Genomic DNA, 26,642 nt, shown 5'->3' on the forward strand with positions numbered 1-26,642 from the left:
ATGTAGCAGGGGCTCAATGTTTGAATGTATGAATGGGTGGGCCCCATTACTGCAGAGATCTGCCTTACTCATTATCATACATGCAGCACCTCACATATGTTGGGGATGCCATGAAAATTGTTGAATGGTAATAAAAGCTAAAAGGAAAAACACAAAAAAAATTTAGAAGGAAAACATTATGCTAAAAACCTAGGATGAATTCATTACAATTGAGTACTACATTTAGGTCTAAACTGTCAGGCAACCAAGGATTTGAAAAAAGAGAACCTTCCTGAAAGTGTTGTGGAAAGCACTGCATTTCTAAAACTCAGTGAGACTAATCTTGGGCCCTGCAGAAGCTAGCTGGGCTCTCCTGAAACTGAGTGGAAGGTCTAGACTATAGGACTGTCCACCCTCCCCATGTGAAAATCAGATATTCCAGCTTCTAACTATGGTGACTGCTTAGGATTTATATGTTTACCTTTTCCATCAAGTAAAGCCTTTACAGTGGTTCCAACTTCATCCAGATAGAAAAATTGTGTCGTTCTCAGATAAAAGGGTGGTGTTCAAAGGAGATGGGAGATATGCATTAGGTGGAAAGTGTGTGCGTAGGTGTGTAAGTCCATTGTCTCCATTATCTATTGCTGCATGACAAACCACCCCAACTTAGTGCCTTAAAACAAGTATTTTATTGTTAATAATTCTACAGGGAATTCAGGAAGGACTCAACAAGGGCCCATCATTTTTACTCCACATGCTTGGCTGGCCTCACTCATGTATCTGAGACTTCAGTTCACTTCCACGTGACCTTTCTCCATACAGTTAGCCTGGACTCTTGACATGGCAGCTGGGCTCCCTCTTGAGTAAAAATGGGTGTTATAGTACCTCCTTAGGTCTGGGCTCAGAAATTCCAGAACCTTCCTTCCACTGCAGTCTGTTGGTCCAAGCAAGTTGCAAGGCCAGCTGAGAATCAAGGGTGGAGATATAGACTTGACCTCTTGATAGGATGAGTAATGTGCACATTACAGGAAAGGGAAGAATTGGTGGTGGTGACCTTTAGAGATTTTCTATTGTAGTCGTCCCTTGGGCTGCAGTAGTTTACAACCCTTCCACTCCCTCCCAAGACCTGCAAAGTTCAGTCTCAGCATCAGTCCCAAAATCTCACGTCTTGTGATCTGCATCAGGTCTAGAAGTGGATGATGCTCCTCGAGTATAGCTCCTCTTGATCGGAGACCTGTGAATTAAAGAGACAGAGTCTTTCTCCCCTTCCCATCCCCCAACCAATATACAGTGGTGAGACAGAGACAGGATAGCTGCAGTAAAGATGTCCATTCAAAAAGGGACAGGAAAGAGAGACACATATCACATACTGGGTGTCAGTCATTCTGAAATCCAGCCAGGCACATGTTTTCAGGTTCCCCTCCTCCAGGGAAAAGGAACAGTTCTTCATTAGGGCCCAGTTTTGCCCTCTGTGATTGGGTCCCTAATCTAGTGCTCTCAATGGCTCTTGGTTCTGCTCTCTGAGAAGTCCTTTCTTTTCCATAACAAATGGCCAGTTTTGTATTTTTCTCAATCTGTTCCTTGTTCATTGAAATTTGGGGATCTAGAAGTCCTTTTTTTCAGGTTGACTGTCTCTGATCCTTTTAGTCTATGCTGATACCACTCCTTTAAAAACTATGTGGGCTTCCCATGTGTCAATAATAGTCTATGTGGGCTTCCCATTGTCGAATAATAGTCTATTTCATTAGATAAAAGCCATACCCACAAGTTTCTAGACTTTGGAATGTGAGTGCTATTGGACAACACACGGTTCTTAGAACTCCCTTGATGTAGACAGTCTATGATGGGCCACCTTAAAATCTTTCTGAGATCTCAAAGAAGGATCTTGCAGCTTCACACTTGATTTGATTGATCTTGACCCTGAGCCCATTTTTTTTTTTTTTTTTTTTTGCTGACAGTACCCTGGATTTGGTCTTTGCCCTGAAGTTATTTTTTATATTGAGAATCTTTTCCGGTGATAGTCGGTCCTGGCTCCTTTATATTTCCTCTTATTCTGCTTGAAAACTGAATGATTTCTTCCTCAGCTCATTTATCTCACAATATATCATATACAGTTAAGAGAAACCATTCGACATTTTCTGCCTTCTGTCTGGAAATCTCCTTAGCTGGATCCCTGAGTTGATTAGGTACTTTTTCTGTCTTCCAAGTTACTGCAAGCAATAGTCATGCTCATCATGGCACCCTCCACAAGCTGGGTCACCCCTTTTCCACTTTGAATAGCAGTGTCCCTCTCTGTGCTATCAAGTCTCCACTAACCTTCTTGTCAACCTCCCAGCCTCCATATGCCAGCTGGTCCCAAAGTCAATGCCACGTTTTAGGTGTTTGTTATGGCGCTATCCTGCTTCTAGGTGCCAGATTCTAATATCAGCAATCATTGCTATGTAATAAGCCACCCCAAAGCTTAATAGCTAACAACAACAGCCATTCTATCGCTCATGATTCTGTGAGCCATGAGTCCAAGGGCATAGTGGGGGTGGCTCATCTCTGCTTCCACATGCTATCAGCTGGGTTCACTCATGTGTCTGGGACTTCAGTTCTCCTCACATTGCCTTTCTCTGTCGACATGGATAGTCCTGACTTTAGCATACAGTTTACAGAGGATCTGTTTGTTGTAATTAGAGAAGGACCACATCTCAGTAGGTACTGTGGCCCCTCCGTGGTAATGGGCTGGCTGGTCTGTGTTCTTTAGAATACACCATCACTATGTACGACACCAAAACCCGAGAGCTCCGATGGAATGCCACCTACTTTGACTATGCAGCCTCGCTGCCCGAGGACGACGTGGACTACAGTAAGTGCTCGGCTGGATTTCACAAGGTTGGACCAGTACTTTTGACCTATGTGGAAACAGTTGCTCCAGAAAGTAGGATTTTCTTTTTAAGATACTCTTTGTCACCAGGTTCTTTCTTTCCATGGACTTTCCATGAGCTTATCGTAAATACTTCCCACCGTCAATATGCAGGGACCTAGGTGAAGTCTGAAAGGAAACCAAAGTAAAATGGTGACAAGCTTAGCCAGAGAGGAAGGAGGACACACCTTGTGGAGTCTCTCTCTGTCACAGAAGGAATTGACTGCAAGCCCATGGAAAAAAGTAAAACCACCATAGGACATTAACAACCCCGTCAAGAAGACCACTCTCCAAATGTGGCCCATCCCTAGAGAATGTTGTTTCTCTAGTTAACAGTCACCCAGCTCACATGAAAGCTAAAAACCGATTTCACCACCTTAACATTAGTATCACAGTTGGACTCTGCCTTTTCTGGTCAAGGACCTAGAATATTTTTGTTTTTCTCTGAGGACTCCTTTGTGAATCAGATGGATCAGTGTCAGTGGTTCAGGTCTGACTTTCAGGGCGTTTTTTTGTTTTTTTGGGTTTTTTTTTTTTTTTTTTTTTTTGAGACAAGGTCTCACTTGCCCAGGATGAGTGCAGGGGTGCAATCATGGCTCACTGCAGTCTCAGACTCCTAGCCTCAAGCGATCCTCCCACTCAGCCTCCTGAGTAGCTGGGAACACAGGCTTGTACCACCACTCCCCACCTTCCTGGCTAATTTTTTGTTTGTTTGTTTGTTTGTTTTGTTTGTTTGTTTGTTTGTTTTGTAGAGATGGGGGTCTCACTATGTGTTGCCCAGGTTGGTCTTGAACTCCTGGACTCAAATGATCTTCCCACCTCAGCCTCTCAAAGTCTTGGGCTTACAACCATGAGCTACCAAAGCTGTCCCTGACTTTCAGTTTGATTGATGAGTTTCAGGTTATTGCTATGAAACGCCAGATTAATAGATATCTCTATTGGCTCCTTTCTTCTCAATATTTACTCTCATTTATTGAATAGAATGGTAAAGAACATCACCAAATAAATTGCCTTTGGGAGAGTGATCCTAACTTGTGTTTACAAGCCAGCCAGCTCTCAGCGTCTTGGTATTATAGAGCCTAAGCAAGTTCATTAGAAACAAGTGAAATTGTTCAGAGGAGATCTGAGAATATTCCAGAAGTCTTGTTTCCTCTGGCTGAGTGACTGTAGCCTGCCACAAGAGAAGAGGATGTGGTTGCAGGATGGGGTGAGACTCAAAGTGCTTTGTTTGTTTGATCTGTACAGAGATGTCCCACTTTGTGTCCAATGGTGATGGGCTGGTGGTGACCGTGGACAGTGAATCTGGGGACGTCTTGTGGATCCAAAACTACGCCTCCCCTGTGGTGGCCTTCTATGTCTGGCAGCGGGAGGGTCTGAGGAAGGTGATGCACATCAATGTCGCTGTGGAGACCCTGCGCTATCTGACCTTCATGTCTGGGGAGGTGGGGCGCATCACCAAGTGGAAGTACCCGTTCCCCAAGGAAACAGAGGCCAAGAGCAAGCTGACGTGAGTTGGGAGCTCAGGGAGGGAGAGGGTGGCTGTGGCCTTTGTGTTCTGGTGCTGTCGCAGTGTAGCAGGCCCTGCACGATAGGCCAAAGGCAGGGCAGTCTCCGAAGCTACGAGGAATCCAGAGCCAAAACTGCTTCATTCGGAAACCTCAGAATACTAGAGCTGAGAGGCACCCCTTGACTCTTCACAGTTCTTAAATATTACATAAAAATCATGGGTGGGAGATGCCAGGCACCGTGGCACACATCTGTAATTCCAGCTACTGGGGAGGCTGAGAGGCTGAGGTGGGAGGATTGTTTGAGCACAGGAGTTTGAGGCCAACCTGGGTAACATAGCAAGACCCCGCCCCCCGCCTCCACCAACACAAATAAAGGTGGGGATAGGAAAGAGACTGCCACTGTTAAGTATAGTTTGGATCTATCTTAGGTGATAGGAATGCAAGAGATTTTTTTTTTTAACTTTCTATATTTTCTAAATTTTTATGTTATATTCATTTTAAAAATCAGGAAAAAAAGTTACAGTGTGTGTGTGTGTCCAAGACTCAGCAGGCCTCTGTTCTCCATCCACCTGTTAATAGCCTATCACTGAGTCACTTAAACTTGCCAAGTCTCAGTTTCCTACTTTATAGAGTGACCATTACTGTGGGTGGTATTTGGGGCTATGATTCCTCCCTTCTGTGGGATCTGGAAATTAAATGACTCTAAAATGCATGTATCTGTTTTTCTCCTAGGCCCACTCTGTATGTTGGGAAATATTCTACCAGCCTCTATGCCTCCCCTTCAATGGTACACGAGGGGGTTGCTGTCGTGGTAAGTCCACTATGGAGGGCTCGCGGCTACCTAACCGCTTCTGTTCCATTTTAGCAAAGAATGACTTTGCTACGCATGAGCATCCTGCAGGTTAAGAATCCAAAACACAGCCGGGCACGGTGGCTCATGTCTGTAATCCCAGCGTTTTGGGAGGCTGAGGCGGGTAGATCACTTGAGGTCAAGAGTTCAAGACCAGCCTGGCCAGCATGGTGAAACCCCATCTCTACTAAAAATACAAAAAAATTAGCTTGGCGTGGTGAAGGGCTAGCTGGGATGCTGAGGTAGGAGAATGGTTTAAACTCAGGAGGCAGAGGTTGCAGTGAGCCAAGATTGTGCCATTGCACTCCAGCCTGGGTAACAGAGCAAGTTACCCCATCTCAAAAAAAAAAAAAAAAAAGAATGCAAAACACAAATCTTAAATTCTCAAAAACAGTTTCTGCACGTGACACATTCTACTTTGAAAGAAAAATGCGTGACGAAAACAGCTTCTTAAAGCTGAGGAATCCCTGGTTATTTCCCTTTGCTTTTGTGGTCAAATTTAAACTCCCCAGGCTGGTGTTCATGGCCCTCCTTAATCCAGTCCCATGATTCCCTTCCATCACCTTGTTAGTTTCTCTGTGTGAGTTGCACAGTCCAACCAAGCACATCTTCTCCCTCACTTCCACAAGCTCCCTGTTCATCTTTCCCCTGGGCTTTTGTTCAGCCTGCTCCTCATACTTCAAATGCCCTTTCTTCTTCCTTTTCCCTACTATAACCCTTTGCATGCTTTTCCAATCTCTCCAAGCCTCCTTGGGCCTCACCAGCCTGCCTCAAGCATTCTGTCTCTGAAAGTCCAAGGTGTCATAATCCTAGCTGTTTGTCTGGATCCCTACAATGTTGGGCTGTGTGGTTGGCTCTCTTGTTGTCCCGGTGAGTTGGGTGGCTTCTCCTGTGAGCAGACAGTGCCTGCCTCTGTCATAGTTCCAGCAGCACCCAAGCCAGCACCAGGAATGTGGCTGGACTTTATTCCGCTCTGCTGATTGCATTTATTGTGACTAACAGAGATATCCATTCGTTCTCCTTCACTTATGTCTGCTTCTCATAATAACTTCTTGGAGGCTGGGTGTGGTGGCTCACACCTGTAATCCCAGCACTTTGGGAGGCCAAGGCGGGCGGATCATGAAGTCCGGAGTTTGAGACCAGCCTGACCAACATGGTGAAACCCCTTCTCTACTAAAAGTAAAAAAGTTAGCTGGGTGTGGTGGCAGGGGCCTGTAATCCCAGCTACTCGGGAGGCTGAGGCAGGAAAATCGCTTGAACCCAAGAGGCAGAGGTTGCAGTGAGCCAAGATCGCGCCATTGCACTCCAGCCTGGGCGACAGAGCGAGACTGCATCTCAACAACAACAAAAAAGCTTCTTGGAGTTCTTCTTGTTCCTCAGTATCCAGACATAAGAATCTAAAAAGATGTCCATGTTAAAGACATCAGTGCAGCATGTCATGTCTCGAAGGAGGAGCTTCTTTGCCCAGTCCTTGGGCCTTTGTGTCTTGCTCTGTCTTGGACTTGCCCTGCACTAGAAAACACTCATCTTGCAGGACAGTGGCTGGAAAGGTGTGCCTTAGGACCCACTGTCCCTCCAGGGCTCCCAGCCCTCACTGCACCCTCTTCACAGCCCCGCGGCAGCACACTTCCTTTGCTGGAAGGCCCCCAGACTGATGGCGTCACCATTGGGGACAAGGGGGAGTGTGTGATCACGCCCAGCACGGACCTCAAGTTTGACCCCGGACTCAAAGACAAGAACAAGCTCAACTACTTGAGGAATTACTGGCTTCTGATAGGTAAGAGCGGGTCTCCCATGGCAGCCTGAGGTGACGGCATGCTGCCTCTGCCTCCTGATGGGCGACCATCGGCCTTGGTGGTTACACCATGAAGACCTTGTGCTCAGAGCCTTTCTGGGCTGGCCACTGAGACCTTGGGACATTTTTGCCCCCAAGGAAAGCCAACAAGGTAGCATAGCTGTGTTTCTGAGTCAGTTTTTGAAAACTGTTTAATGTTTCAAAACTCAAGTGCTAAATTATATAAACCTTGAGTGATTATCTGACATTAAGCCCTTTAGAATACATTTCCTTGGCCTGGCATGGTGGCTTACGCCTGTAATCCCAGCAATTTGAGAGGGCAAGGCGGACAGATCACAAGATCAGGAGATCCAGACCATCTTGGCCAACATACTGAAACCCTGTCTCTACTAAAATACAAAATATTAGCTGGGTGTGGTGGTGTGCACCTGTAGTCCCAGCTACTCAGGAGGCTCAGGCAGGAGAATCACTTGAACTTGGGAGGCGGAGGTTGCAGTGAGCCAAGATTGAGCCACTGCACTCCAGCCTGGAGACAGAGCAAGGCTCCATCTCAAAAGAAGAAAATGCATTTCCTTATTCCTCACAGTGACCCTGTGTGAGGTGGGTACTCTTCTCATTTCCATTTTATAGTTAAGAAAACTGAGGCTGTTTCTGTGGAATTATTCACTTGGAGTCAGGGTGGGCATGGGGGTGGGGGTGGGGATGGGCATTGTGGTGGTGAGAGCTGAAGACCCAGGAGGAATTACATCCCAGGACGTGTAGAGAGCATCAGAGTCAGGGGCTGGTCATAGGTCTAGGACAGTACTGTTCCAGGTGTTTGGGAAGGTCCCTTTTTTCCTTTCTCTCTTGTTTTTGTTGCCATCACTAATGGCCAGGGGTTGAACTGGAGGCCCTGTCCCAAGAGAGATAAGAAGTTAAGATGACACTCAAAGGCAGTGAGAGTGACAAACGAAGGCAGAGGTGAGAAGAGCTGTGTTCCTGGCGAGTGTGCCAAGTCATTAGAGTAAGAGGGAGTTTTCTTGAACCCCATCTGCTCTTCCTGTGCCCCACTTCTCACTATTTTGCCACCTCCCAGCCCCAGTAGGGGCAGGGGGTGGGGCGGGAGGTCAGTCAGGTGCTAGAGCACCCAGGGGCCGATGTGGTTTCTTCTCTGTGTTCTCTTCCTCTCGTGCTTGCTGAAGACAGGACCTAGGGGAGAAAGAGGTCAGGGCTGGGGCTCTAGAAGAGAGATGTGGGGTGGCTGGGAGCGTTTGGGGACCAGGAAGCAGCAGGGTCTGCCAGGCAGTGGGGTGTAGGTGGGGATGTGTGTAAACAGGTGTTACCAGGGAAACCAGGTGTCCCTCAGCCCTGATTGCTTTCTTTACAGATTTTTCTATAGGGTTCATTTCTTTTTTCATCCTGATTCCTTATAGCCATTTTAATTTTATTATTTTTACCAAATAATGGGTAAAGGAGATGACAAAATAATAATACTTTTTTATTAACAGAAGTAGTAGTAGAAGTATGCATGAATAGGCCCATGGTGAGAAAAAAATAGCTAGTGAGCAGAGACCATTCCAGTTATAAGGCGGCTCAGCATTATGTGCCAGTTAAGGGGCTCACAGACTGCCCGCCAGTGATTAAGAAGTGGAATTAAGGAAATATGTATATATGAGAATACCGAAAGTACGGGGGCAGGGGGTCTTCATGGTTAACTTGTAAAATGAGATCCCTTTAAAAAGGTTGTCTGAGTAAGAAAACTACAAAAACAGCAAAGTATTAGGCAATGATTAAGTATAAAGATCCTACAATTCCAAAGTCTCTTTTGAGGAGCTCGAAAGCTTGTCATCTTAAAATATGGCACTGAGATTATAGCAGTGTCTTCTGCTGACCAGGGCCACAAGTAAAAGGATGTGCCCTTCTATGTCCAAATGTGTCCTTTCATTTTCTCTTTGTGGAAAATGTTCAAGATATTCCAGGTTGTCATTAATCTTGAAAATACATATAAGGATTCAGTTAGCCTGAGTGGCCTGGTCTGTGGGTTTCCCAGAGTCATGGCCCTGACCTAGGGTGCTTTCAGCACTAGAGCTTAGTTAAATAGGCATGTATAACCCAGGAGAGCCTGATTCAGTAAGTCTGGGGCAGGGCCTAGCCATCTGCTTTTTGCTCTGGGGTCTGGACCTAAGAGATAATGATAGATGAGTACATCAAGAAGACCAAGTACTATCTGTACAAAAATGTTTAGCGATCTCATGAGTAAGGTTGTACAGCAGTTGGTTCAGTGTGTGCAGTGTGATATTAGTGAAGGCCCAGCTCCAGGAGAAGCCTGTTTACAAGAAGGTTGACAGGAGGACTAGTGGGATTCAGGCTAATGCCTTCCATAGCAGTCTCGGCAGGTGCCCTACCAGACAGGTAGGACTGAGGACCAAGTGGGTGTTGTGGGGAGAAGGGCAGGACACTGCCACACAGCGTGGCATGTGGAAGGACACCTCACTTCTTAGACTGTAGGTCTCTTGTTAGTGAGCCTCAGAGTTACCCACAGATACCCACAGATAATCACATTCAGATTCCTGGGCCCCACCAGCAAATCGGTTCAGAGGTCTGAAGTGGGCAGACCACACATGGGCAAATCCTACTCCAAGCAAAGCATGTCTCAGAGCTCCTTGGTACACAAAAAAAACTAGTGATGGCTCAAATCAAAAGTAGGTTTCCCATAAAGAACGATACTATGTCATAGATAGAGAACTGACCTAAAAATGGGGAATTAAAGAGGAATTTTCCAGATCAAGAAATGTACATGGCTTGGACTAGTTCCTGTTTGTTGTCATCTTGGCATGTATGTTATGAAATTTGATAGGTTCAGGGGAACAGTGGAAAGATTATAAGGTGAAAGAGACCTGAGTCAGAGTAAGATCTGCTCACAGTGAGAGAACAGAAAGGAAAGTCAGCCAGCCTCATGTGAAAAAGTGACCTGGCTCTTTGGGGCAGTATGTGGACTCATTTCATTTTAGAGCTGAATGGATTATCAAGCCCTATTAAATCCCAGTTCCATATTGTAGTCAGCTTTGTATCTCTTAATTTGCACATAATAGATGCTCAATAAATGTGTAATGAATGCGCACTCGGAAGCCATGCAATAGTTGTGTAGTGAACAGTGAATTAATGTGGAGTGAGCTGTGGCCCCATCCATCTAAGTAGGTGTATCCTACTGCTCTCTGGCAAGTAACGTCTCACTTTCCTGGATGGAAGCATACATTTAGATAGTAGTAGGACTAGAACTCCACCTGAGCAGTTTAAATACCAAGATGGGAATTCAGCGGCCTTAGAAGAGTGACGTTACAGGGGAAGGCATTGAAAGGGGAACTTGAACTTTTAATGAAGCTTCATAATACTTCACCTGTGGATCAGACACAGGCAGCCCCACAAGTCTTGCCTCTGGTGCATCCCAAATATCCCGATCCCTGTCATGACAAGGACACTTCTTTGTTCCTCAGTAGGAGACTCGGAATACTGTATTCTGCCATCTAGTCGTAAAGGTCCTGCTTTGATGGAATTTTCTGGTAACTGCCTCTCATTTTCTCTAACTCACAGTCCTCTTTCAGTCCTGCTGAGAGTTTGCATTGTGGACCTCTTAGTGGGTAGCACCTGTTGCCTAAGTTTAGCATTCAGTGCCAACCACAGCTCAGGAAACTGTTCTCACTAAAGGTTTTGTTTCCTCTCACAGGACACCATGAAACCCCACTGTCTGCATCTACCAAGATGCTGGAGAGATTTCCCAACAATCTGCCCAAACATCGGGAAAATGTGATTCCTGCTGATTCAGAGAAAAAGAGCTTTGAGGAAGTGAGTGAAGACGTGACCAGTCAGGGGGCTGTTGGTGTTAAGTGTTGGGAGGGTGAGGCGTTAGACTTTGGCTTTGCCTTCAGAGCTTGTAGCCTAGTCTGAGAGGGAAGAGGAATACACCAGAATCCAAAGCAAACAACATGAACGGTTAAGGGCTGGTGGAGAGGAGTAGGAAGCAACTTGTGAAGGAAAGGGCAGGAAAGGCTGCAGGACCAAGCTAGGCTTGGACCTGGATGAATGGGTAGGATTTGGCCTGGTAGAGGGAGCAAGGGGGCACAGGAGGGAAGGGAACAGCAAGGGCAAAGGTCAGGAGTGGGAAGAATGCTGCCGTGCCCAGCTCCCAGGTTGCGAGGAGAAAGGCCTGGCCAGACCTGAGGCTACCAGGCAGGGAGTGGTCAGAAATGGGCTCACATGGGTAGAAAGGAACCATGTTACGGGGCCTGGAACAAGCCCTGTGGACAAGTTAAGAGTTGTTGAAGGCTGTAATAGTGCTTTGGGAGGCCAAGGCAGTTCAAGACCAGCCTGGGCAACATAGCAAGACCCTGCCGCTTAAAAAAAAAATTTGTTGAAGAAGTGAGGAGATCTGAAGTTTTCTGAAGTAGGCAGAGAGTGGCCTGGGACTATTTGCACAGATGTGGGCAGTTCCAGGGGTTCTCTTAGCACACCTTGACCTGAAGCCAGAGGAAAGGGAGTAGAAAGGACTCCAGACCAGGAGCTGAAAGCATCAGTTGAGGAATTCAGCAGCTGCAGAACTTACCCTCACTCTCCTACCTCTCTCTTATCTGCTGGTGCCCCCTATTAGCTTCACCACCTCAGAAACCCCAGGGGGTTGGGGAAGCCATTGCTTTGGCCCATACAGGTCAGCCTTCTGGGGCACAGAGCCGGTGGGGGAGGTAGGAGGGTGGCTGTACCGGAGGGAGCCCAACATAGCCAGGGAAGGGGAACAGGGGGCATCTGAAGCTTAGTGAGCCATTCAGGCTCAGCAGCTTCAGCAGCCCTGCTGTGGAGGGCCCAGGGACAGAGGTACACTGGGCCACATGAGCAGGGCCAGAAGAAGATGAGAATGGCTGGCTGGTGCGGAGACCAAAAGCACAACAAATTCAGTTGAGAGATTTAGATTGTATCCAGAGACAAAGCAAAATTGTGGACTTCCAAGATTCCAGGGCACAGTGTCTGTTTAATATCATCTCCAGAGGCAGCCGGGTTGGAGAAATACATTGATTCCTGCAACAGCAATCTCAAACAGCATTGTCCTGTAATCTTATTAAAGTCCTGCATATTCATTATTGAGCACTTAGAAAATAAACACATATAGAAGAAAATAAGACAATGCCCTTAATTTAACACCCAGAGGTAGCCACAGGTCAGATTTTTATATTTAACCATCCAATCTTGGATAACTGTCTTTTAAAAAGTATGTATTAAAATACTCTGAGGTGTGTCTATATGATGATGAAATATACAGATGTCCCTGGCCACATGCTCTGCTGCTTCCTGTACACTCTGTGGGCCAAAAACCCCAAAAATGTGGGAGGTACTATGGGAGAGACGCAAACAAGAGGGATACACCTGGAAGGGGAGAGAAGAACATTATAGGCAGCCATCTGGGGGCAGGGGTGAAATGGTGTGAGCATGCGGGAAATTCAGCACATGCCAGGGAGGCTGTGTTAATTTTGTTGGACAAATGATAACTGCACACCTAGAATACTAGCTATCTGAGAATGAATGCATTTTTCTAAATGCATGTTCCATGAAGTCCTAGAGATTCTGAGGAACTCTAGGGAAGCTGCATTTTTATCTGATTTAATTTTGGGCTTTTAAGTAAAATTTTCCTTAACAAATGCTTCTGATGCTTTTTAAAAACTTTGAAGAAATAGTGGACTACTGGAATAAATTACATTTTTGGGATTGCACTGACAGTTTACAGGCAACATAAGAAAACTGCTTTATTACCTTCTATCTGTGTGCCTCTGTATACATTGGGATTTCCTTTTAAGGTGAAATGGTATTATTATATTGAATACCAATTTTTCACCAGACTTTGTTACAGATGACTTCACAGTTTTCCCAGGTACTGAAACTACCATCAAAGGAGGAAGTTTTTGCGTTTTGGAGGATTTTTAAAAATATATATAGGGTCTGAAGACACTTGCCAAAAATGCTGCCCCAAAAACTGTTTTTGAATGATGATAACATCACAGCAAAGATGCATGACCTCTCAAAGCAATTGCTTTGAAAGAGGCAACAATTATCTGGCTACATGATCTTTGGTGAGCTTAAATCAAATACAGCACCCTGCAGTGCAGTCATATCCTTGTAAACAATGATTGCTTCTCTTGATTGCTGGCCTCATCTGTATCTGGCTAGAAGTTTTACAGTGATGGTGCAATTCTCTTCCATGCAAGGTTATTAACCTGGTTGACCAGACTTCAGAAAATGCACCTACCACCGTGTCTCGGGATGTGGAGGAGAAGCCAGCCCACGCCCCTGCCCGGCCCGAGGCCCCCGTGGATTCCATGCTCAAGGACATGGCCACCATCATCCTGAGCACCTTCCTGCTGATCGGCTGGGTGGCCTTCATCATCACCTACCCCCTGGTAAAGCTCAACACTTCCCCTTTGCCCTCTGCCTGTTTCTGGGGCTTCTCTGCCTGTCACCTCATGTCAGTGAGATCCAGACAGAAACAACCAGCACATTTCTTTCCCCATTTAAAAGTCAGTATTTGTATATCTTCAAAAACCTAATTAAAGAGACACTAGCCTCCCAGAAAAGGACAAGTTGGTACCTAAATCTTGGTGTTTTTCAAGTAAGAACTGATTTATAAGCCTTGCTCAAAGATGATTTTGAATCGTTACCTGTATTTTTAAAAAATAAGGATAATAGATGAAGACCTTTCCTTCCTCAAAAACTGCTGTTAGAGCTTGTGCTGGGGAGAAGAACCAAAAAAAGACAAAAGAAGCTGCTGGTGAGATCAGCTTGTGTGAGAGAGGCTGAGTGGCTATTCCTTTATTTCCTAGTTGGAAATGAGCAAGCTCCGGATCGGAGCAGACCATCGTGGGATGAAATATTCGAGGGGAGTGGTCCTTCAGCAGGTTGCTCAGAGCACTGAGACGCAGTTACCTAGGAGCTCAGGAAGCTAATGACCCACTCAGGAATGGGAATGACAGACCCTTTACAGCACTCCCCATTGGCACAACGTCTGCACCCAATGGTTTCACTCTTTACCTAACCCAGTCCTGTGAGGTCATTATCATTATTGATCCCTTGTCCACAAAAGAATAAAGTAGACCCTGAGAAGCTAAGTAACTTTCCCCACTGGCACCCAGCTAGTAGACAGCATTTCCAGGACTTCACTCCATGGTGACGAGAAGGAGAGATGACTCCTTGGTGGGTTGGGGGCTCACGGAAATCCTTCAGTCAACCTCCCGCACGGCGGTAGTGATAATCACAGATCGCTACTACTTCAGATAATTACAAAATGAATCCTTCAGAGTATTTGAGAGGCATGTGGCTGTGGGGAAGGCAGTGGGATGAAAGTGGGGATCAGGCTCTCAGCCAGGCTCCCTGTGTGTCGGCCCCACTGAAACTTCCTGGCTGTGTGTGCGCAGGGGGCTGCAAGGTCCTGAACCACAGCTTCCTCACCTGGCCCACTGGACTGCTGAGCATCTGTGCGCTAGCTTCTAGCCAATATACAGACATGGAGGATGGCAAACCTGGGGCTTGCTCCAACCCACCACTGGCTCAGCCATGCTACCTGTGCTTCCTGTTTGGTTTCACCTTTGCAGCAACTCTCAGACTTTGATAAAAAATCACAGAATTTTAGAACTGAATGAAACCTCCTCCATCTGGCTCAGCCTTCCACCTAGGACACAGTCCCTCCCCTGGTGGCCATTCAGCCCCTCCTTGGGTTGAGGAGTGGGCCGTACGAGCAAGGATCTAACTAGTTGGCGCAAAGACCTCCAGAAGGCACCTCCAGGTGCCTTCTCACTGGTCTCCTTGTGGCCTGTGTGGTCACATAAAGTACACATGCTGCCTCCGCCACGGGGACCTGTCCCTTTCCAGCTGCTTGCTTCCCTGCGCGAACAGCTGCCCTTGTCTAGATGTGGGTTTCTCTTCCCAGAGCATGCATCAGCAGCAGCAGCTCCAGCATCAGCAGTTCCAGAAGGAACTGGAGAAGATCCAGCTCCTGCAGCAGCAGCAGCTGCCCTTCCACCCACCTGGAGACGCGGCTCAGGATGGCGAGCTCCTGGACACGTCCGGCCCATACTCAGAGAGCTCAGGCACCAGCAGCCCCAGCACGTCCCCCAAGGCCTCCAACCACTCGCTCTGCTCCGGCAGCTCTGTCTCCAAGGCTGGCAGCAGCCCCACCCTGGAACAGGACGACGGAGGTAAGCCAGTTGCCATCTTGGTGCTATTTTATCTTTTATTCGAGCACCTCCTGAGAAGTCTAAGGAATCTCCATAAGATTATAAAGTGCCATTCTCGGGGGTTCACCATGTTCTCCCCTAATTTCCACTCTGGGGGTCTCTGTGGGAAGGCTTCTGCCCCATCCCTTGGCATCGCTCCCTCAGAGGGCCTTCTGGGGACCACGCTAGCTATCCCTCAGTCTTTCTCCACAAGGGCTGGCTGTCCCGGCTGACCAGAGGTGATCTGTCCATTGGGCTGGAGAGAGTTCCCAGGGCCAGCTGGTGGCTAAGTGTGAAAGTCCCACGGTTGATCTGCTTTCCTCTCTGGGAGTTGGCTCAGGCCAGTTGTCAGGGCCCCAGTTCTGAGGGAATTGGCACAGAGCTGGTGCAGGAACCTCAGAGCCCTCCATCCCAGGCAGTCGGCTGCCACCTGAATGTTTCAGTGTGGATCTTTATGATGTATTTTTTTTTTTTTTTTTTTTTGGAGACAGAGTCTCTGTCGCCCAGGCTGGAGTGCAGTGCGGTACAATCTCAGCTCACCGCAGCTTCTGCCTCCCAGGTTCAAGTTATTCTCCTGCCTCAGCTTCTCAAGTAGCTGGGACTACAGGCTTGTGCCACCACACCTGGCTAATTTTTTTTGTATGTTTAGTAGAGATGGAGTTTTACCATGTTAGCCAGTATGGTCTCGATCTCCTGACCTCGTGATCCACCCACCTCGGCCTCCCAAAGTGCTAGGATTACAGGCATGAGCCACCATGCCTGGCCTACAGTGGATTTTTGTGGTGGTGGTTAACCATTAAACCGTTCTAACTATATCACGATAAATATGTATAAGTGTATGAAATGCTATGGAGAATCCCTGCCTTCCAGAAGGTTTTAAGACATGCAATTGCACAATAAGGTAAAGTTGCAAACAGAACATGGGTGGGGAGGGAGAGGCAGCCCTAGGTGTAAATGGGGAGCAGGCCCAGCAGGCTCTTGCTGAGCAGGAGTCTGGGTGTAGTGCCTCTTCAATCCAATCTTTTAATCTGAGGTCAGGAAGCCTGCGATCGTGTTACCCTCAAGGTTCTTTAGGTGATAACTATTTGAAACAATCTCTCTTTTTCCTATTTTGTCCCAGATGAGGAAACCAGCATGGTGATGGTTGGGAAAATTTCCTTCTGTCCCAAGGATGTCCTGGGCCATGGAGCTGAGGGCACAATTGTGTACCGGTGAGTGGGTTAGTCAGCCCCCTGCCCTCACCGCTTAGTGTCTAAGTGCCTGTCAGGTGGTGAGCCTGGTGCCAGGCTCAGAGCACAGCAGGGTCAGAGCCGTAACCTAAGCACTTGGAGTCCCACCTCCAGGGAGCTTATAAATGGAGAGAAGTGATGATTCCAGGACCACCAGGCAGTCAGTCGGGGCTCTCTAGGCTGGGAGGCAGTGGGTGGCTGCTGTGGGCCCAGGTTCTCACCTCATGTATACAGCCTGACTCGTGCTTACCAGACACAACTCCTGCTCCTCATCCCACAGGGGCATGTTTGACAACCGCGACGTGGCTGTAAAGAGGATCCTTCCTGAGTGTTTTAGCTTCGCAGACCGTGAGGTCCAGCTGTTGCGAGAATCAGATGAGCACCCGAACGTGATCCGCTACTTCTGCACGGAGAAGGACCGGCAATTCCAGTACATTGCCATCGAGCTGTGTGCAGCCACCCTGCAAGAGGTGGATTTATTTTTTTATTTTGTTAACTTCATTAAAGTTATAGCACTTTGGGAGGCCAAGGTGAGCAGATCACTTGAACTCAGGAGTTTGAAACCAGCCTGGACAACGTGGTGAAACCCCATCTCTACAAAGAAACCAAAAATTAGCCAGACATAACGATGTGCTCCTGTGGTCTCAGCTACTTGTGAGGCTGAGGCGGGAGGACTGCTTGAGCCCAGGAAATCGAGGCTACAGTAAGCAGTGATTGTGCCGCTGCAATCCAGCCTGAACAACAGAGTGAGACCCTGTCAAAAAAAAAAAAGTTACAGTGAATTGTACTCATTTTAAATGTACAGCTCGATGAATTTTGACAAATGTCTGTACTCATTTAACCACATATGCAATCAAAATGTAGAGTGTTTTTACCCCCTAGTTGTAACAGGGTGGCCCCTCAGCATGCCTGGGCAGTTATTGCTTGCAGTTGGCATGTCTCTCCCTCTTGGCCTCCAGGAAACCTGGTCAGTTGTTCTTCCCACCTTCAGGCATGGCTGGTGTGGGCTTGGAGGATGCTGGTTGGTAACTCCAGGCTTTAAGATCATCCAGCAAACTCCTTTTGCTGTTTCCAGGCTCACCTTGGGACCATTTCAGTGTCATTTGGATTCCTTTGTAGCTTTACCTATATGAGGCAGTGAACTTGAGTTTCTTGCCTTCTTTTCTTTCTCATTCTAAGTTAGTAGATTGGAGCTTTGCTCCATGGTGGAAAATACAGATTTAGACAGAGAATGTTGCCAGTAAAACTTCCCATTTCTTTCCTAAAATGATATCAAAGAAAATGAGCTGAGGGGCCAAGTCCTGAGGCCTGTGTGCCGTGACCTTGCTGTTGTGTCTTTTGCAGTATGTGGAGCAGAAGGACTTTGCTCATCTCGGCCTGGAGCCCATCACCTTGCTGCAGCAGACCACCTCGGGCCTGGCCCACCTCCACTCCCTCAACATCGGTGAGAGGCCACCCTTTACCAGGCCAGTGGCCCGGGTTGGGGTAATCAGTGGCCCAGGTGGGGCTAACCAGTAGCTTGGGTGGACCTTGCTTCTGTTCAGGCTCTTGGCTACATCACCAGTAGCAAAGATGAGTGGTGTAAGAATTTGAGGAGGAATCCTGCATAGTTGAAAACCAGAACCTTTGGAGGTGGCAGCAGGCATATTGAGAGTCTGACAAGGACACTCCCTATTGGAGGAGGAGACCTGGGGTTGCTCCTGGTAAGCATTGGACTAATCTGGAGTTCCCTATTAGTTCACAGAGACCTAAAGCCCCACAACATTCTCATATCCATGCCCAATGCACACGGCAAGATCAAGGCCATGATCTCCGACTTTGGCCTCTGCAAGAAGCTGGCAGTGGGCAGGCACAGCTTCAGCCGCCGATCTGGGGTGCCTGGCACAGAAGGCTGGATCGCTCCGGAGATGCTGAGCGAAGACTGTAAGGAGAACCCTGTGAGTAATAGGCATGGCCCTTTGAAAACCACAGAACCAGCTCATTGTATCTTCAGGAGTGAGAACCTTTAAATTCCAGGTTTGGGGGCTGGCGCCCACATAGCTAGAGAACGGCATTCCTTTCACCAAGATCTTCTGTGTGAACTTTCTATGTCAGCTTATGTTCAGATGATTAAAGGGGCAAATATGGGCCATTACCTATTTTTTTTTTCCCTATTCTTTCAATCACTTTTTTTTTTTTTTTGAGTCAGAGTCTCACTCTGTTGCCCAGGCTGGAGTATAGTGGCGTGATATCAGCTCACTGCAACCTCTGCCTCCCAGATTCAAGTGATTCTCCCACTTCAGCCTCCTGAGTAGCTGAGATTACAAGTGTCTGCCACCACACCTGGCTAAATCAATCACTTTTTAACCCCTTTTTAATTTTGGCAAACTGGGAAGTCAGGACTTTTATAGGGTGAACAAACTTCAAGTTTTCATTATTTTTAAAATTTTTTGTTTTCTCAACTTATTTTGATAATTTTTAGACATAGAGAAAATATAAAGAATTTTTTTTTTTAGAGGTGGGATCTTGCTATTTTTCCCAGACTGGTCTTCAACTCCTGGGCTCAGGCAGTCCTCCCACCTTAGCCTCCCAAAGTGCTGGGATTACAGACAAGAGCCATAGTGTGTTGCTGAAAGAATGTTATCATGAAAACCTCTGTATCTCTACCTAGATTCAACATTTGTTAACACTTTTGCCACATTTACTTTATCTTTGCCTATTACTGAACTATTTGAATATAAGTAGCAGGCGTCCTGGCCCTTCACCCCTAAATACTTCCACACATGTCTCCTAAGGAATACATTGTGTTTTCCACTATGATACCATTATGCCACCTCAACAGTTAATACTGTTTCTATCCATCTTCTCATATTCAATCCATATTCAAATTTCCCCAGTCAGTCCCCAGATGTCTTTTATAGAGCTGGGTATTTTCCTACCTACTGGGTTTTGCTGCCTACTAAGTTTTGTATACCAGGATGCAATCAGGTGTCTTGCATTACATTTGATTCTATCTCTTGGAATTTACAAATCTTTCCACCTATTTTGTTCCATGTTACTGCCATTTTGAAGAGTCCAAGCAGTGGGTTATAGAATGCCTCATTCTGATTTGTTGGGGAACAGTGTTGAACGTTTCTCTCTATTCCTCGTATTTCCTGGAAACCAGAAGTTAGGTTAGAGGCTTGATTAGGTTCAAGTTAAATGTTTTTAGCACCAATAGATAATCAGAAAACATGATAGCAGATTGTATCTGTAAGATTATTATTACCCCCTTCCCCCCACCCCACCACCACTTAGTGATGCTACAGCTGATCTCTCCACCATAAGGGTTCATTTCCTCCTCTGTTGTTAGTATTTGGGGTAATACTTTAGCACAGTGTGAATATCCTGTTTACTGACAGTCAGTCACCTAGTGATTTAGCATCTGTTGATCATCCTTGCCTGAAGTTCTCAGTTCAGTGGAAATTCTTCTACATTATTAGCTGACATTTTTCTGTAAAGCAGAGCTTTCTTTTCACTTTCTTCTCTCTCTCTCTTTTGTTCTTAATCACTGTGGGCTCAAGGATTTTGAAACTAATGTTATAATCCATTGTAGTCCTTTTTTTGTTATTTACTTCTTTTGATACACAAATTGTTCCAAATTTGGCCAACCTAGAACCCCTTCAAGGTGGATTCTGCATCCATTTGCTAGGAGCACACTCATTTTCTAGCACAAGTCGCCGAGGCTTACCTTGGACTCTCCCTGATTGAGACCTGGATGGGTCAGCCATCTTGAGTGGATTAGATATGGTCCCCTCTTATCCAGCTCACTGGGGACCAGCAGCTGGTCAGTTCATCAAAGAAGTTCGTTACAGCGAAGAATCATAAAAACATGCACATACACTGTAACACTTAATTTTAACTTAAAGCAAGTCATATAAGCCCTGAAGTCATAGCAATCTTGTGCCATAGGTCAGGGTCTTCTCAGATTTGGGTCTGACTGACAGGAGTCATCATTTTCTCCCTTACATTAAGCACACTCCTGTACCACTTCCGTGACTTCTGGATGGAGCCTTCGACATTTCAAACCCTTCCTAAGTGATTTGAGAGCAGAAGCCTGGTTTTTAACTCTTCATGACCCAGTCCCTTTCAGTGGAATCCACCCACCGAATGCTACCACAGCTTTTGTAGCCATTCCCTTTCCTTTGTCGAGCCTTTCTAAAGATTCAGTTTACCTCAGCCTTTGTGGCACTCATGTTTCACAGCTTATGGAATATCCAAATGACAAGGACAAGTGGCAATAATAAGTTTGGGAAAGAACATAATTCAGACCAGGCAGGTAGGAAAGATGCCTCTTCACCTTAGCGTTGACTATGCTGGGGACAGCACAGGCTGCACAAAGTGTGGGGGATGTGGGAGACCCAGAGAGCTCCTGTGGTGGCCGTGTTCCTTCTGTCCTGAATCCATCAGCTTCCTGAGGGAAAATCTAGCGAGATGGAATAAAGCATGCTAGTCTGGGAATTGGAAGACCTGAGTCTAGTCCTGGTTTGTCACATCCAGCAGTGACCCTGAGCTCGTCATGCAACCTTTCTGTCCACGTTCTCGTCTGGGGATGAAAGCATTTGCTCTGCCTGCCTCACAGGGTTGTTGTGAGGCTGAATGAGAGTGCTGTGTTGTTCAAGGTGTATTCTCCAGTATGGGAGGCAGCGAGCCCCTGGTTCCTCTCACTAGACCCTCACTTCGCCTGGTGGAGAATCTCAGAGGCGGGGCCTAGTGATGGGGACCCAAGCTGTGCTCAGGAGCCACCCTGGTGTTCCACCCAGATAGCATAGCTAGAAATCACAAATGTACATTTCCCTAAAAGGAAGCTCATCTGTGGACACAGAATGGTTTCATAGGATAAGTGAAAGACTTTCTTGGATTAATGTCAAAAATGACCTCATTGACAACTTGTCAGATAGTTTCTTTCTGGGACTGTTTTTGAATCATAAGCTGTTTTATTCACTTATTAGCAGTTTTGATACCTACTGTGTGCAGATACCATTCTGGGCCCTGGGGGTATAGCAGGGAAGCAAAGACACAGAGACCCTGCCTGTGAGCACGTTCATGTTGGGGGTCAGGAATATATAACATCCAGGAGAGCTTTTGATGGGCCAAGCACTGTCATAAGCAACCATTTTCGTGTATTAATGCATCTCTCTTGACAACAACAACACGAGGAGCATGCTGTCAGTGTCCTCATCGCACATGAGAGGGAGCCAGGGGATTCCAGGTGGCTCCAAGCCCAGGTCCTCCACTGTGACCTCTGATGCCCATGCAGTGCTGCAGGTTACCCCTCGCTGCTCTGTGCACTTCACGTATGTCAGCTGATTCTCCCAGGACATCTTCCAGGTGGCAGCAGCAACAGCAACGCCCCTCCCTCCCTGGCTGTGAGTGAGGATGAAAGCTCTGCTCCCAGACCTTTCACACCTCATGTCTCTTTTCAGACCTACACGGTGGACATCTTTTCTGCAGGCTGCGTCTTTTACTACGTGATCTCTGAGGGCAGCCACCCATTTGGCAAGTCCCTACAGCGGCAGGCCAACATCCTCCTGGGTGCCTGCAGCCTCGACTCCTTGCACCCAGAGAAGCACAGTGAGTGGTCCATGGGTCGGGGTTGGGAACAGCTCCTCAGCTAAGGTGGCCCCCATAGAGCTGGGCTGGTGTCACTTCTGCACTCACAGAGGCCCTGGTGCCGAGCTACTCACCCTGCAGGCCTCAGGAGCCTACAGATTCGTGCTGCATCTGGTGGACAGCTGGTAGGATTATCCCTGGGGCATCACCTTCTAAAGCTGAGGCACTCCAAGATTCCTCCAACTACTCATGTAACCTGGGCAAAGCCCCCTTTGGAGACCTTCTTTTTCTACCTGGTGACATGAGGGTTAATCTGAGGTCCCTTCCTGAACTGGCATTTGGGAATGCAAATTGTCTTCTCTTGTGTGAGGGCCATTGGTCAGCAGGAGCAGTCTGTGCTGGGCTGGGGCAGACAAGCTTTATCCTCACCCTCCTGGTCTTCCGCGGTGGGTGCAACAAGTCCTTCTTCCAGACTTCAGGTTTTCCTGGGTGGTAATTGGCTCATGACACTCCAGTGCTGCCTTTTGAAAAAAATAAATCATTGTTTATGCTTAATTTTCCTAATTGTAGAAAATGTAGATTAACATAAAGGCCCGTATATTCCCATTATTCATGGATGAATAATGGTTATTAATGCCTTTGGATTTGTGTTATTTCAGTCATTTATCTAGACGTGTATGCATATTTTATACAAATATGGTGAAATCCTGCATACCGTTTTGCAACATGCATGTTTTTTCAATGTCACCTTGAATCTCTCTCCACGTCAGTCTGTATTACCACAGCCTCATTTTAACAGCTCATGGCCCAGGGTAGGGAGGCACAGTAGTATATCACCCGGGCCACTGATATTGGATCTTTTCAATCACTTCCTTCACAAAGCACGCAGTGAGGGCTCTCCCCATTGGCTGAGGTTTTGTGTCTGTTCCTAATTATTTTATTGGAATAAATTCCTGTAAGTAGAATCATAAATGAGAGGATATGCAGCTTTGTAAGTTTTTGGTATTTCACTGTGGCTTTGGGCCGGTAATCATGAGTTACTTGTTTATTTTCCTCCTTTATAGAAGACGTCATTGCACGTGAATTGATAGAGAAGATGATTGCAATGGATCCTCAGAAACGCCCCTCAGCAAAGCATGTGCTCAAACATCCGTTCTTCTGGAGCCTAGAGAAGCAACTCCAGTTCTTTCAGGTAGAGACGTCTGTTTTCTTTATCCAAAGTCTTCATTTAATGTTTTTCAGACTTTGAAAATGTAGAAAAGGACAAAGAATAAAACAAATTGCCTATTACTTTATAACTGAGAGATAATTATGGCTGATGTTTTAATGTTTTCTTCATATATAAAAGTATAATTGGGATCTAACCGTTTATACAGTTTCAGAACCCACTTTTTTTTAGCTGTACATGGTATTCTAAGTATCTTTCATGTTAAAGTTCTAAAGCTATTGACTAAAGTATTCTAATCATATGGATGTGTCATAATTGTTAAGCTTTATATTATGGAATTTCCAAATATGTAATACATAAAAGTTTAAACACTAACAGCAAGCACTCCTTTATTCGTCCCCCAAGTTCCACAAGTATTAACATTCACCCTGTCCCCACCCCAGGTTATTTCAAAGCAAATCTCAGGCATCATATAATTTCATTCAAGTGTCATAAGTTTATTTATTTTTAATTTTTTTTTTTTTTTTTTTTTTTTGAGACAGTGTCTCACTCTGTCACCCAGGCTGGAGTACAGTGGTGCGATCTTGGCTCATTGCATCCTCCGCCTCCTGGGTTCAAGTGATTCTCCTGCCTCAGCTTTCTGAGTAGCTGGGATTACAAACATGTACCACCATGCCTGGCTAACTTTTTTTGTATTTTTAGTAGAGACGGGGTTTCCATGTTGGCCCGACTGGTCTTGAACTCCCGACCTCAAGTGATCTGCCCGCCTCAGCCTCCCAAAGTGCTGGGATTACAGGCGTGAGCCACCACACCCAGCCCAAGTGTCATAAATTTAAGTGCTTTCTTATATTGTATTTCTTTCGGTCATCTTTTACATAGTCTTTGCCCAGATCTCATTTTGCTTAAAATAGGTTCTGCAAAGTTAGAACTCCTTTGGTGATTTGACTGTTTTAAAGCTTTGTGCCAATGTCAGTTGGCTTTTGGAGAGGTGATGTGTTTTTCAAAGTCTTCCATGGTATGAATTGAACACAACTCACCCAAACACCTCCTGCCCAGCGCATGGCTCTGAAGAGCAGGCTTGTGGGACTGTGCTTTTCCCCTTGGGTCCAGGCAGAGTGCACCTTGGTAAGCACCAGACTCAGAAGTGACCATCACACTCTCCTGGAGTCTGACTGGGGCCTTGGCCAGAGGGAAACCCCCAGAATGTAAACTTCTCGAGGACAGGGTGTTTGACTGCTGCATTCACTACTGTGTCCCTGCCTCCTAGGGAGGACGACGCCTGGCCTGAGGTGGAGGCTTAGTAACCATTCAGGTAGATTGGGAGGGGGAGGGTTTGATGCTATCTTCCTGTCGTAGCATGAGGATTGGTCACTATCCACAGATGTAATGTGAAAATTCTGAAGTCCGTATGTCTTCAAGGGACTTGTGAAAACTAGCCAAGTCATTTCAATCACAAAATATAGAACAGGAATAAAACCCACACAAAGGGACCTTCACCCACTATGGGACAGGATTTAAATGCTTAGTCTCTCCAGGTCTTATGTCTCTCAAACACACCTGGCCTCCACCCGGGTCATTCAGCCTTAACAGCTTTGCAGCTCAGACATGTGTGTTCCCAGTGCACCCAAGTTGACAACCTAACCTCTCCGCAGCTTTCTCTAACAATTGTAAGTTAGGAGTTCAGTCAGTCTGGCTTCATGTTAATCACAGAAAAGGCTGCCAGAGCAAAGGGTCTCCTAAGGCTACTTAACATTGACGTAGGCAGGGCTTCACTCCCTGTGTCCTCTGGTGGGACTTCAAGGGGCCAGTACTTGGGGTGCTTCCTGACCCTCTCCTTATTACCAAAGTCAAATGTAGAGCAAAGTTTAATCCCAACAGGAGCCTCTGGAGCCCATATTCTTGTCACCAAATTTCCTTTTTGAGAAGAAGGGCTGGTCTTTTGTACTGTTGGAGGGAGGAGAAGTGCACTCTACAGTGATGGGCTTGAGCATACCCTGTTTCAGTGAGTAGGCAGAGCACAGGATGCACATCACATCTGAGCTTTCCTTTTCTTTTTCATTTTGGTTCATTGGATATGGATTGCACTTGTGGCTCCGTACATGTGTCATGCGTGTGCACATGTGCGATTCGGGGGATGCATTCATAGTCTATGTGCAGGTGTGTGTCTGTGACAACTCTCTGTCATGAAGAAGGTCTCAGTGGGCCTGTCCTCAGTGAGGAACAGACAGGGCTGCTCACAGGGAATGTCATAGATGAGGGAGGTAGGGGCATAGTGCCTGCTGCCCCGCTCTGGGGCAGGCTCCAGTCTGAGCCTAGGGGCCGTTGTCCCTTGATGCCTCCTATGCCAGTGACCGTCTGTTCCTCAGAGCGCCAATCAAGCAGCTCTCAGCGTCTCCATCCCTGACCATCATCTGCTGCCCTTGTTTCTCTCACAGGACGTGAGCGACAGAATAGAAAAGGAATCCCTGGATGGCCCGATCGTGAAGCAGTTAGAGAGAGGTGGGAGAGCCGTGGTGAAGATGGATTGGCGGGAGAACATCACCGTCCCCCTCCAGACAGGTAATCACACTGCAGCCTGTGACAGGGCACGTTGTGAAAGCTGCCGCCATTTCCAAGAAGTAAACATGGAAATTATCGCTCCAGGCTGTTCAGGCTCCAGATCCCACCTGTCGGGTTTGGGACTTCTTGGGTGTGTCCTCTGTGGTTTGGTTACACTGATGTGTATTTCATTTTTGTTCCCTAGAGCGACAGGTGAGTGATGGTGTTGTACTCTAGGTGGTCATTTCTGATCTGGGTGCAATCACCAGGTGGGGTTCAGGGGGACACCACCCTTGGGTTGGATGGGAGAATCTGCTCCCGTGACTGGGTGTGGGGTTACCTCACCTTTCAGTCCATCTGCCTAATCCCCAGGACCCCAGGAATTGTTTTCTTTTAAAATGTATTAGTTTAAAATTTGATTACCCATTGCATCCCTCAATGTTTTTCTAGACCTGCGTAAATTCAGGACCTATAAAGGTGGTTCTGTCAGAGATCTCCTCCGAGCCATGAGGAATAAGGTAAGCGGTTTGTAAACACTGGAGAGGAGACCCAGTGGCTGTGACATGGACGCCTTCCTCCTTTCATCCATTCTTTATAAATCCTTTATCTGTACTGACTGATCTCTCACGGGCTAGGTGGCTTCAGCTGGACTTGATGAACAGCAGGCTGTTGCTTCCCTTGCGCTGGTTTTCTCTACAGGGACGTAGGTGCCGGTGAAGCTCTGGGAAGCAGTGCTCTGCAGCCCGTGTCCCTCGTGGTCTCTGGTTGCTGACTTTTGTGGGTCCCTCTCCCTGCCTGATGCAGCCACTGTGTATAAACATGTATAAATATGCCTCGAATGTGGGGACCCCGCTGGGACAGACACTCC

At 46.8% G+C, this 26,642-nt stretch overlaps 1 protein-coding gene across 3 annotated transcripts in view; it reads left to right on the forward strand.

Annotated features, from left to right (window-relative positions):
* ERN1 (endoplasmic reticulum to nucleus signaling 1) overlaps nucleotides 1-26,642 on the forward strand; it is a 93,917-nt gene that overhangs the window by 62,243 nt on the left and 5,032 nt on the right. For all 3 annotated transcript variants that reach the window (XR_001107717.2, XM_012453891.2, XM_012453892.2), the window contains 15 exons: nucleotides 2,729-2,830; nucleotides 4,133-4,394; nucleotides 5,128-5,206; nucleotides 6,857-7,022; nucleotides 10,744-10,862; nucleotides 13,268-13,459; nucleotides 14,983-15,250; nucleotides 16,389-16,479; nucleotides 16,778-16,967; nucleotides 17,842-17,941; nucleotides 18,235-18,434; nucleotides 21,942-22,089; nucleotides 23,133-23,260; nucleotides 25,672-25,795; nucleotides 26,225-26,292. Coding sequence is in view for 2 of the 3 variants with exons in the window: in XM_012453891.2 (XP_012309314.2) it covers nucleotides 2,729-2,830; nucleotides 4,133-4,394; nucleotides 5,128-5,206; nucleotides 6,857-7,022; nucleotides 10,744-10,862; nucleotides 13,268-13,459; nucleotides 14,983-15,250; nucleotides 16,389-16,479; nucleotides 16,778-16,967; nucleotides 17,842-17,941; nucleotides 18,235-18,434; nucleotides 21,942-22,089; nucleotides 23,133-23,260; nucleotides 25,672-25,795; nucleotides 26,225-26,292 (2,237 nt within the window). In the remaining variant the exon portion in view is untranslated. The remainder of the gene's footprint in view (nucleotides 1-2,728; nucleotides 2,831-4,132; nucleotides 4,395-5,127; nucleotides 5,207-6,856; nucleotides 7,023-10,743; nucleotides 10,863-13,267; nucleotides 13,460-14,982; nucleotides 15,251-16,388; nucleotides 16,480-16,777; nucleotides 16,968-17,841; nucleotides 17,942-18,234; nucleotides 18,435-21,941; nucleotides 22,090-23,132; nucleotides 23,261-25,671; nucleotides 25,796-26,224; nucleotides 26,293-26,642) is intronic.

This window comes from Aotus nancymaae, unplaced genomic scaffold (assembly GCF_030222135.1).
Source record: "Aotus nancymaae isolate 86718 unplaced genomic scaffold, 86718_ANA_hifiasm-v0.15.2.pri h1tg000089l, whole genome shotgun sequence".
Classification (NCBI taxonomy): Eukaryota; Metazoa; Chordata; class Mammalia; order Primates; family Aotidae; genus Aotus; species Aotus nancymaae.